Below are 12,819 nucleotides of genomic sequence, written 5' to 3' on the forward strand. Positions count from 1 at the left end.
AGGCGATATGTCCTAAGCAAAGTCTGTGGATGTATTCAAGTCGTAGATAGAGATAAGTTTGTTATAGTAGGAGAGCGAGTTTGGAAATTAAGAGACTGCACAGTTTTCTAAAAATCCCCATCTCTACATGTCTGACAGCCATTCCATTCCAGTGTCAGTTGAATTCCAACCAAAGTCCACCTCATTCTACTTAATGTGCTTCTGATTAGGTGATCACCTGAACAAAATCTTATGTAACGAGGGAAAGTATAAAAAACACTGCTGTGGTCTAAACAATCCTCTTGCAATAGGACAAGCTGAAAGGCAAAACAAGTGCTAGGAATAGCCCAAAAGTAACTTGAATGAAAAAGAAGTAGTTACTTACCGGTAACGGGATTTCTCAGAGCCCATGACGGCACCACGGAGAGAGGGGTCCGCCTTCAAGGACAGGAAACCTACAGATAAAAAGGGCGGCACCTCTCTCCCGCATCAGTTGTTTACAGAGCACAGAGAGGACCCCCAGGTTAGTAACACAAATTTTTAACATTTTTAAAGGAGTTTACCAGACACACCTCGTGACTAAATATAGGTAACAAATAAATGTGCACACCCATGCGTGAAGGGAGGGAATGTACGGGTGTCGTCATGGGCTCTGAGAAATCCCATTACCGGTAAGTAACTAAGTCTTTCTCCTTCCCCCATGACGGCACCACGGAGAGAATTGCATAGAAGTGTCGTTTAGGGAGGGACCACCGCTTCCAGAACCCTTCTACCAAAAGGTAAGGTCCGAAGAAGAGGTTAGATCCAACCGGTAGTGCTCAAAGAATGTAGAAGGGGAAGACCAGGTTGCAGCTCTACATATCTGATCAATTGAAGAACCGGCTTTCTCCGCCCAGGAGGTTGCCACTGCCCTAGTCGAGTGAGCCTTTAAATCCACCAGGGCAGTCTCCCCACTTGATGAGTATGCCAGTGAGATGGTGTCTCTTATCCACCTTACCAGTGTGCCCTTGGAAGCGCTCTGTCCCTTCTGAGGACCCTGGAAGCACACAGAGACCTGTCCTTCCTATACCCCCGTGTGGCCTCTTAAGTATTGAATAATGCACCTTCTGACGTCTAAGGTGTGTAGGTCTTGTTCCATCCCTGTTTTCAGGATTTTGGCAAAAGGAAGGGAGGGTGACCTCCGGTGATCTATGGAAGTGTGATCCCACCTTAGGAAGGTATGCTGGGTCAGTCCCAAGAGTCACCCTGTCCTCTAGAATTTGCGTAAAGGGGGGCCCTGCTGATAAGGCTTTTATGTTGCCAACTCTACGTGCCGATGTGAGGGCTTCTAAGAGTGACGTCTTAAGACATAGGACTTTGAGAGATGCATCCGCTAAAGGTTCAAAAGGGATGTTTGGTTAGGGCTGAAAGAACTAAATTTAAGTCCCAAGGAGGTGTATTCCGGGAGGGGATGGGCCTAGACCTGTGTGAGGCCTTGATGAACCTAGAAATCCACCTATTTCTGGCCAGGTCACAGTTGTATAGGGCTCCTAGCGCCGCATCCTGAACCTTTAGAGTGCTTGTGGCCAGACCCCACTCCAACCCCTTTTGAAGGAACTCTAAGATGGAAGAAATGGGGGCCTCCCCTTGTACCTTCGCACATGCAAATGAAAGGAATTTTCTCCAGGTTTTACCGTAAAGTCTGGTGGTTACGGGTTTCCTACTCTGTAGTAGAGTGGAGATTAAATTTGGGGAAAACCCTCTATCCCTTAAGAGCGCCCTCTCAAAATCCAGGCTATCAAGTGTAGATTTGCTACCTGAGGGTGGAGGACTGGTCCCTGGAAAAGGAGATCCGGAATTTCCGGAAGAACCCAGGGGTCGGAGGTGGACATTATCCTCAACCAGGAAAACCATGGCCTCTTTGGCCAGAAGGTGGCTATCAGAATTATGCTTGCCTCGTCTTCCCTGTCTTTCCTCAGAACCGCCGGAATCAGGGCGATCGGAGGAAAGGCATAGGCTAGCTGGTGGTTCCATGGGATTGAGAAAGCCTCTAATGCTGCTGGGTTCCCCTTTGGGTTGATTGAGCAGAGTATGTCCACTTGTTTGTTCTGCCAGTTGGCAAATAGGTCTATGGAAGGGTTCCCCCATAATTCCGTGAGTTGGTTGAACACCAACTGATTCAGCTCCCATGTGCCGCCCTGTCTCAGCTGGGTCCTGCTCAGAAAGTCTGCTGTGATATTTTCTGTTCCTTTTATGTGGAGTGCAGACAGTGACTCCAAATTGTTCTCTGCTAACTGGGAGGATGGATTTTGACACCTGTAGTAAAGAATGGGACCAGGTCCCCACCTGGCGATTTAAGTATGCCACTACTACCCTGTTGTCTGAAAAAAACTCTTACATGGTGTCCCCGTAAGATGTTTAGGAATTTTGAGACAGCAAATTTTACTGCCAGAAGTTCCTTCATGTTGGAAGATACCCCTTCCAAATCCTCTGACCAGACCCCCTGAGCGATTTGGTCATTTAGGTGAGCCCCCCACCCCCTGGGGCTTGCATCTGTAGTTAGGACCTGCGACACGGAGATTGCCCATGGAACGCCTCTGGTTAAACTGTCCACCTCCGTCCACCACGTTAGGGAAAGCAAGGTTTTTGATTACAAAATTAGCCGACCTTCTTAGCACCCTTTTAGTGACTTTTCTGCCCCCAAGATTTCCCATTGCAAGTCCCTGGTATGCAATGGAGCCCAACGGACCCCCAGGATTCAAGAAGTCATGGAACCTAGAAGGGACACTGCTCCCCGCAGAGTCAGAGGGATGGTCTTTCACATGAGATATCTGGGCTATCATATTCTGGATTTTCCCTGCCGGGAGACGGCATTCCTGATTCCTCTAATCTAATAAGATGCCTAGATACTCTTGTACTTGATCCGGCTCCAACCTGGACTTTACAGTCATGGCCAGAAGTATTGAGAATGAGACAAATACTAATTTTTCCAAAGTTTACTGCTTCATTTTTTGTAATGGCAATTTGCATATACTCCTGAATGTCAAAGAGTGATCAGCTTAACAGCAATTACTGTACTTGCAAAGTCAATATTTGCCCAGAAAATGAACTTTAACCCCCAAAACACATTTCAACATCATTGCAGTCCTGCCTTAAAAGGAGCAGCTAACATGGTTTTAGTGATTGATCCATTAACACAGGTGTGGGTGTTGATGAGGACAGGGCTGGCGATCAGTCATGATTAAGTAAGAATGACATCACTGGACACTTTAAAAGGAGGCTGGTTCTTGGTATCGTTGTTTCTCTTCAGTTAACCATGGTTATCTCTAAAGAAACACGTGCAGCCATCATTGCACTGCACAAAAATGGCCTAACAGGGAAGAGTATCGCAGCTACAAAGATTGCACCTCAGTCAACAATCTATCGCATCATCAAGAACTTCAAGGAGAGAGTTTCCATTGTTGTCAAAAAGGCTCCAGGGCGCCCAAGAAAGACCAGCAAGCGCCAGGACCGTATCTTAAAACTGTTTCAGCTGCGGGATTGGACTACCAGCAGTGCCGAGCTTGCTCAGGAATGGCAGCAGGCTGGTGTGAGTGCTTCTGCACGCACTGTGAGGCGGAGACTCTTTGAGCAAGGGCTGGTTTCAAGGAGGGCAGCAAAGAAGCCACTTCTCTCCAGAAAAAACATCAGGGACCGACTGATATTCTGCAAAAGGTACAGGGAGTGAACTGCTGAGGACTGGGGCAAAGTCATTTTCTCTGATGAATCCCCTTTTCGATTGTTTGGGACATCTGGAAAACAGCTTATTCGGAGAAGAGGTGAGCGCTACCACCAGTCTTGTCTCATGCCAACTGTAAAGCATCCTGAAACCATTCATGTGTGGGGTTGCTTCTCAGCCAAGGGAATCGGCTCTCTCACAGTCTTGCCTAAAAACACAGCCATGAAAAAAGAATGGTACCAGAATGTCCTCCAAGAGCAACTTCTCCCAACCGTCCAAGAGCAGTTTGGCGCCCAACAATGCCTTTTCCTGCATGATGGAGCACCTTGCCATAAAGCAAAGGTGATAACTAAATGGCTCATTGAACAAAACAGAGATTTTGGGTCCATGGCCTGGAAACTCCCCAGATCTTAATCCCATTGAGAACTTGTGGTCAATCAAGAGACGGGTGGACAAACAAAAACCAACAAATTCTGGCAAAATGCAAGCATTGATTATGCAAGAATGGACTGCTATCAGTCAGGATTTGGTCCAAAAGTTGATTGAGAGCATGCCAGGGAGAATTACAGAGGTCTTGAAGAAGAAGGGGCAACACTGCAAATATTGACTTGCTGCATTAACTCATTCTAACTGTCAATATAACCTATTGGTACTCATAATATGATTGCAATTATATTTCTGTATGTGATATAAACATCAGACAAACACTAATAAAAACCAGAGGCCAGCAGATCATGTGAAAATATAATTTTGGTGTCATTCTCAAAACTTTTGGCCATGACTGTAGGTTCAGAAGGCAGCCTAAATTAGTCAAGGAATCCATGACCCTTGCTAGATGGTCGTTGCAATGGTTGAAAGAGTTGCCTACTATTAGCAGATTGTCCAGGTATGGGGTGATCAGGATGTTTTGCTCCCTCAGATGGTCCACTACCTCTGCCACTAGTTTTGTGAAAACCCTTGGGGCAATCGCTAGACCGAAGGGGGGGGGGGGGGGGGCGTATATTGGAAGTGTTTGACTATTCCTTTTAGCGATATTGCTACTCTCAGGAATTTCTGGTAGTCTCTGTGTATAGGGACGTGATCATAGGCATCCTTGAGATACAGGACAGCCATAAAAACAGTCTGGGAACAACAATTTCACTGACGATTTTATTGACTCCATCTTGAAGGTTTGCACCCTTAGAAATTTGTTCAGTTTTTTTAGGTTTACAATTGTCCTGAAAGTCCTGTCGTTTTTTTTCCTGAGGAACAGAGGTTAGTAGAAGCCTTAGCCTTCCCCCTGTGCAGGGACTTCCTGAAGGACTGCTTTCCCTATTAGGCCTAGAATCTCTTGTTCTAGTGCTAGTTGTTCTACCCCTGATGACCTCATGTGGGTTATGACAAAGTTCGGACGGGGAATGGAGTGAAACTGGAATTTTAGTCCTGTTTTTATCAGGTCTAAAATCCAAGAGCTATTCGATATTTTTTCCCAGGCTGACTCTAATTGGGTGGGTTTCCTGTTGTCGCTGGGGGGGCCTGTTAAACATAAACCCTTTGGCCTTTTTCTTCCTATCCTTCCACCTATCCTGGTCTTTGGGGGGGGGGGGTTTCTGCGCATAAATTTTCTGCTCCGAAAGGACTTCCTGTATGAAGTACCAGAGAGGAGCGGGAAGCATTTCTTGTTATCCCCAGCTTTGTCAAGGATATCATCCAGGGTAGATCCGAATAGGAACTCACCCTCGCAAGGAATGAAACAGCCTAGATTTTGTTTGGTGGTCACCCGGCCAGCATATAAGCCAGAGGGCCCGCCTGGCTGCGTTAGAGAAGCTTGCAGCCCTGGCTGCCAGCCTGACGGAATTGGCTGATGCGTCAGCCAGAAAAGCTGCTGCGCCCTTCGTTACTGGGATGAAGCCTAGTTATGTTATCCCTTGACGTTTTGTTCTTAAGTTGCGCCTCTAGCTGATCTATCCAGATCATTAAAGATCTGGCTGTACATGTGGCTGCAACTGTGGGTTTTAACCCCCCCCCCCCTGCAGCCTCCCAAGCTCCTTTCAGGAAGGAGTCCGCTTTTTTGTCCATTGGGTCCTTTAGCACCCCCATGTCTTCAAATGGCAGGGAAAATTTTTTTTTAGAGGCTTTAGCTATTGCTACGTCTAATTTTGGCGCCACCCCCCAGAAGGAGCATACCAGGTCCTCAAAGGGGTATTTTCTCTTAGGTGACAACAAGCCCTTCCTTTCCAGCTTTTTCCATTCCCTCTTAATCAGGGAGTGGACTTTATCATTGAGGGGGGAAAGATCTTCTTTTCTTTTGTTCCAGGCCACTGAACATCATATCCTTGACTGATTTCTTAGGGCGAGGATCTACCTACCCCATAGTGGACCTAACTGCCTTAAAGGGGTATTCCCATCTTACCTTTTTCTGGCCAATTATATATTACAAATAATGAGTAGAAATAGCAGGAAGGGTACTTTTCTACTTTGGTTTCTGCCATTTCAGAGTCCCTGTGTGCTCCTCCTGGCTCCACTTCCTGAATGTGTCATGTGACCGACCACAGATGCTGTGAGACAGAACGTCAGGACGCTGCTCTCTTTAATGTCAGGACGCTGCTCTCTTTAATGTGCGTGCTCGCTCCTGATGCTACTGTTTGCCAAGTTGTAAATTCCTCATAGCTTGTCCCTGAAGCATCGAAAGTGAAAGTAATTTACACTGACACAGCAGCACTATGGTGAGGCTGGTTTACTCTTTGAAAACGCACCACCAGACCGACACCCAATGGTGCACTGCGGCTCGCGTCAGAAGGGAGGCGCCCACTCACCGACCTGGGCCCCCGGAAGCCCGCGCCCACTCACCGACCTGGGCCCCCGGAAGCCCAGGCCCACTCACCGACCTGGGCCCCCGGAAGCCCAGGCCCACTCACCGACCTGGGCCCCCGGAAGCCCAGGCCCACTCACCGACCTGGGCCCCCGGAAGCCCAGGCCCACTCACCGACCTGGGCCCCCGGAAGCCCAGGCCCACTCACCGACCTGGGCCCCAACACCATCTGGTCTTCTCCTGCGCTGCGTCTCCCTGCCACCCTAGAGACCCACTGACCCCAGCGGTGGCGCTACAGGACACTGCACCAGCCGAGGCAGGGAACCCCAGCTGCCTGAATCGGTCTGGCTGGGCCTGGTAAGCAAATATTCTTCTGATTTTTTTCTTTCATTCTTTCGGTAGGTCCTCGTCAGGGACAGGAAACCAACTGATGCGGGAGAGAGGTGCCGCCCTTTTTATCTGTAGGTTCCCTGTCCTTGAAGGGTGGATCCCCTCTCTCCGTGGTGTCATCATGGGGGGTGGGGGGGAGAGAAATCATGGTTATTCCACCAAATATTGATTTCTGAACTCTTCCCGAGTTAAAACATAAGTATTGTTGTTTCTAAATGAATAAGAACTTGTTTTCTTTGCATTATTTGAGGTCTGAAAGCACAGTTTCTTTTTTATAATTCTGAACATTTCTAATTTGCTGCAAATAAATACAAAACTTTTAGCTTAGAATTTCAGAGACATGTTGTCAGTAGTTTATAGAATAAAGCAACAATGCACATTTTACTTAAAAATATACCTATAAAGAGAAAAATCAGATAAAATGAAAAATTTTGCAGTGGTCTCTTAATATCGACTATGTAATATGCACTGAAATACTCAATGTCGACATCGATAAGGATTTGCATGAAGTTGTGATGAAGAATATGATACATGAACCTTGCGGTACACTGAATACAAATTCCCCATGCATGATAGACTGAAAATGCTCTAAGCAATATCAGCGAGCATAGAGTATCAAACACAGTTAGAGGAAACTATGGTTATCCTTTATACAGAAGACGATCACCAGAAGATGGCGGTAAATTAGCAACCATACAACGGTGACACTGAAGTAGATAACTGGTGGGTTGTTCCATATTCGCCCTCAAAAACATACAAAGTGCACATAAACGGGGAATACTGTAACTCCCTTAAATCAAATACATTTGTACGTACGTGAATAAAGGCAGCAACATGGCAGTTTTTGGCGTGCAACCAGAAAGAAGTGATAGGAATGCGGTCATACATATCGATGAAATTGCACAGTATCAGGCTGGAAGATACATAGGCAGCAATGAAGCTATTCATTTCCCATACATGAACGAAGTCCAAGCAGTTCACTTAGCAGTACATCTAGAAAATTGACAACGTATGTATTTCACAGCTGCAAATGTGCAACAAATAGCCCTGAATCCACCAACTACAACGTTAATTGCTTTCATGTTATGTCAAAATAACACGTTTGCGAAAACACTACTGTATTCAGAAGTGCCCACCTGCAGAACCACTCCTTTATTGAGGGTGTCTTGATAATTGCCAATAATTTCCATCTATTGTCTATTCCATTTGCACAACAGCATGTGAAATTGATTGTCAATCAGTGTTGCTTCCTAAGTGGACCGTTTGATTTCCTTGGAGTTATATTCTGTTTAAGTGTTCCCTTTATTTTTTTAGCAGTGTAATATTCTACTATAATGAAATAAGCATTTGTTCTTCACATGATGCTGCATTATTTCCCACTATGACTGGAAGTGAATATGTCCCGTCCATCAGTCACATTACCGCTGCAGCCAATCACTTTCCTCAGTAGTGATGTTTGCATGTATGGATGCGATAGCTGAAGCCTGTGATTGGCAGCAGCAGTGCAGACCACTAGAGAAGCAGGGGATTCAATGGCAACTAATGGCTATTTGATTAGATTTGTACAGGGTCTACTTAAAAAAAAAAAAAACTGGTTGCGTGAGCAGTGCACAACTACCCTGAAGCTGCAATGGAGATTTCTGAAAACAATGAGAAGTAGAAGCGCTTAGGCACATGTACAGGAGCCGGTGTAAACACACCACTGACCACCAGATCAACAAGCAAACCGCCCCTTCTTCAGGTGTTTGGATGGTTATTTTTGCCAACACATTGCCCTGTGTAAATAGGAGGTGTGCTGCTGATAACACCATGGAGTACTACTAATATTTATGCAACCACCGGTGTTTGTCAGTCTTTATATTAATACTGGCTGCTAGATGAGCACCGACCAATTTGTATGTTGACGATCATCAAAGCACCACTCCAGCAGGGTTTCAGAGCTGGAGTGGTGCTTTAAATGTAAGCCCCCCTGCCCCGTTTCCAGAGCTGTTCCGAGCGCAGCTTCTGACTGGCCAGAACTCAGAAGCTACGCCACAAGCTCTCAATACAAGTCTATGAGAGCCAGAACGAGGATCTCAGACTTGTACTGAAAATGGCCTCTGAGCAGCTCTATGTAACACTGGAGCTACCAGCAGGTCACTTATCGCCAGAGACCGACCGGAGCGACGCTGGAAAAGGATGAAGGCGGCGCCAGGCGAGTAAAAGACGGGAATTACATTTACAGCACCACTCCAGCGTTGCAATAATAATAAAAAAAAAAAAGCTGGAGTATGCTTTAAAGAGGTTGTCCTCTCAGGCTGACTGCACATGGTAGCTATGTTATACACCATGTGACCGCAGGATCGGTGCAGGAGACAAATACGCACTTATTTTCTGCCCCAGACTGCAGCTGTTAAAGCAGTGTTTGTAAAATAAATCTTCAGGAGTGCACTGCTCCTGGGTTTCTGGTCGCTGTTCAGACCAGCTGCATGATCAGGGGGGTCTTACTTTACCGCAGCCCAAACCGAAGTTCCAAAAAATGGGAACCAGCTGGATGTTTGGAACTTGCTCGTCTCGGTACCTAGTTACCCGGCTCCCTGCCATGTAGCAGCGGCCACAGCCGCCTGTAGTATGAGCACTCTCCCGCCAGTGCAGGGACTAATGTGAGATAGTGACACGTGACCATAAATGCACAGAGCCCGCTGATAGCGCCGCACTCACCTCATTGTTCAGGTTCAGCACAGGCGCCGCCGCACTCATGGCGCTGACTGGTTGTTACCGCGGGGACACAGAAAAACTGAACCTTCCGCACGGTGGATGCAGGATCCTCGTGTGCTAAAGGACCTGTGATGACATCATGACCACGTGACGCGTCACATGCAGAAATGTCACGTGATTTTCTCTTCCTTTACAAGCATCTGTGACAATGTCCTGGTGCGGCGGTAGCGCGCACACCGGGCTATATACAGTATATAGGAACAGCAGCGCACAGTAACCTCAGCACACACCGCTTGTATCCGACATTGCCACATCAGCAATCAGAAGAGAAACTACAAGAAACTGCTCCACCAGCGGCCCGGCTCCTCCCACACACGTGACTGATCACATGTTTTAACATAATCAAAGGTCCTTTGGCCCTCTGATCGACAGCCACACCCCTCCTCCATGCCTGCCCGTACAAACACTGCGCACGTGTCTCTGGCTACGGAAGCCTGCGAGGCTATAACACCACGGCTTAAAGGGAACCTGTCACCAAATTTGTCACATATCAGCTTAAAATATCAACTTATTAAGCGACTGCGCTTCTTTCCCCAAATCCTTATGTAACCTCCTGACTCCCCCTGTATAACCCCGAAAAACACACAGGAGGCGTCAAGGATGGGCAGCAGCAGCCGGGGGAGGGGTGGAGAGTCTGAAGCCACGCCCATCGGACTGGACAGACCCGATTAGAATACAGCGCAGGAGAAATTAAAAAGGTTTTATGGGGGAGTCAGGGGGTTGCATAAGGATTTGGGTTAAACAGTGCAGATGCTGAATAAGTTTATATTTTAAGCTGATATGTGACAAATTTGGTGACAGGTTCCCTTTAATTATGGCTCATGGGGTAACACTTCTTCTCGCCTTCCTCTAAGAGCCATCGCTCTTAGTTTCCCATCCATGTAGCCGTACGAGGTTTTTTGGAGGACGAGTTGTAGTTTTTAATGATATCATTCATTTTACCAAATAATGAACTAATGTACTAACAATGGGAAAAACTCCAAGTGGGATGAAAAGAGGGAAAAAAACAATTCTGCCATGGGTCTTTGAGTTTTGTTTTTAAAGTGTTAACTGTGCTGTAAAAATGACCTGGAAACATGATTCTCCAGGTTAGGCCGCGTTCACACCACCACATTTTTGGTCCATTTTTCCACAGACAGCATTCGGACCAATGTTAGTCAATGGGGCAGTGCAGAGGAGAGTTTTTTTCACTGCCTGAGTTTGCATGTGAAAAGAATCGCAGCATGCACTAGTTTCTTCTGTAAATCTGATGAGTCTCACCCATTTAAGTCTATGGGTGCGAGAGGAAAATCTGATGCCATACGGAGTCTCAGTATTACATCCGATTCTTACTGATACAATTCTGTAACATTATTATTATTAATGGTCTTCTTCTCGAGGCATAGCGAGTTGATGGATGAACGCTCTTTACGAAGATGGATCACAAGATCCACAAGCCTGGATAGGTCCATCAGGGTCTTCTCCGCAGTTATCTTGCGCCATCGGGTTTCTGGTCTTCTTCCCTTGTTCCTTCTATTCTTCCAATCATGGTGTCAGAAACTGTAAATGGCCATGTAAATGATTAATAGCTGCTGTAAAAAAACGGATTGTATACGAACTGCACATGGATGACAAGTGAGGAAATAATCGTCCAACTTTCTGGATGAAACAATGATTTTTTTATATACGTCCTTGTGACCCTATACTCACTGTGATTATGCTGAGATCAAACCTATATATTTTAATTCAACTGCCTCTTGAAAAAGCATCAAGATAGCATTGTGAAATGCACGTCGAGGCTGCCCCTTATCCACCATCACCAGCTGATACGCCCCTGCACCTTCCCTGGTAAGGTTTATGCCCTCTTATGCCTCACTCTTTGAAATTATTATCGCATGATATACTGACCACCTGGATTACAGGTAATTTTTGACTGAATAATGCTTTGCATTATTGTTGTTGGGTCAGGTCAGGGTGCTTCTCAGCTGGGACCCATTTGCTTATTCCTGTCACCTCACTTTATTTATATTGTTTCTAACAAAATTTTCTGTATTATTATTTATTATTATAGCGCCATTTATTCCATGGCGCTTTACATGTGAAAAAGGGGTATACATAGCAAAAACAATTACAATAATCTTGAACAAAAATGTGACGGCGACTGGTACAGGAGGAGAGAGGACTCTATGTATATTTAATAAAATGTATTTTATACCAGCTAAACTCCATGTCCTCCAAGTTAAATATGCTTATTAGGAGTTGGTTTTGTTCAGTGCATGACATTATCAGGTGTCAGTCAAACTATTTTTTGAATTTTTTTGGCCTATTTTGCTTTGATATTTGTCATCTGTCTCTAAGCTCCTATCCCTCACTTCCTCCTTCGGCCTAGCTCAATTGTCTTCCATAGCCACTCACAAAGATGGCCTCACACTGGACCTCATCTTTACCCGCCTCTGTTCCCTATCCAACCTCTCTAACTCTCCTCTCCCTCTTTCGGACCACAACCTACTTACATTCTCTGCCCTCTCCTCTCCAGGTCCACAATCCCCATGTAACGGGTCTGGGAGGTGGAACCTCTGAGCAACGATACAAAGGGGCAGTCCTTGTAAGGAAGCGGGTGGCTCCCAGGGTAGGCGGACAGGTAGTCACGGCAAGTGACGGGGACAGTCTCTGGGTAGAAGGGCAGGAGGTCACGGCAAGTGACGGGGACAGTCTCTGGGTAGAAGGGCAGGAGGTCACGGCAAGTGACGGGGACAGTCTCTGGGTAGAAGGGCAGGAGGTCACGGCAAGTGACGGGGACAGTCTCTTGACAGGTGGGTGGTCACGGCAAGTGACGGCTAAGCCTCCAGATAGGCTAGCAGGCGGGTAGCAGGCGGACGCTCCCAGGTGAGCGGGTAAGAGTCTCTGGACAGTCAGGTGGTCACAGCACGTGACGGCAGAGCCTCCTGGTAGGCTAGCAGGTAGGTAGCAGATGAGCGCTCCCAGGTGAGCGGGCAATCAGATCCATAGACAGACTGGCAGGGCTGGTAGGCAGACTGTCGGACCGCAGGAATGCAAGTAGATAGACAAGTATCAGGCAGGTATCAAGCAGGAATCTGGCAGGTATCTGGTAACGGGACCTGAGGGCTGAAGCAGAGTGATAGGCTATGCAACAACATTGCTCGGGCACCTCCATTTTGGAGGAGGTGCCTTATATATGGTAAGGTCCTCCGGCCATTGGCTGGGG

The 12,819-nt window shown here is 46.7% G+C and overlaps 1 protein-coding gene across 3 annotated transcripts in view; it reads right to left on the minus strand.

The window, feature by feature from the left end:
- Window positions 1-9,895, minus strand: part of SRFBP1 (serum response factor binding protein 1) — a 98,305-nt gene extending 88,410 nt beyond the window's left edge. Inside the window, exon 1 of one of the 3 annotated variants that reach the window (XM_073676908.1) lies at window positions 9,558-9,895. In XM_073676908.1, the coding sequence (XP_073533009.1) occupies window positions 9,558-9,596 (39 nt within the window). In that variant the 5' untranslated portion in view covers window positions 9,597-9,895. Of the gene's footprint in view, window positions 1-9,344; window positions 9,475-9,557 lie in introns of those variants that run through there. The other 2 variants (XM_073676906.1, XM_073676911.1) reach the window with 2 other exon arrangements.
- Between the last annotated feature and the right edge of the window lie 2,924 nt (window positions 9,896-12,819).

Source organism: Phyllobates terribilis, unplaced genomic scaffold (genome assembly GCF_046119375.1).
Source record: "Phyllobates terribilis strain yellow unplaced genomic scaffold, ASM4611937v1 Scaffold_1__5_contigs__length_1240528914, whole genome shotgun sequence".
NCBI classification, from domain to species: domain Eukaryota; kingdom Metazoa; phylum Chordata; class Amphibia; order Anura; family Dendrobatidae; genus Phyllobates; species Phyllobates terribilis.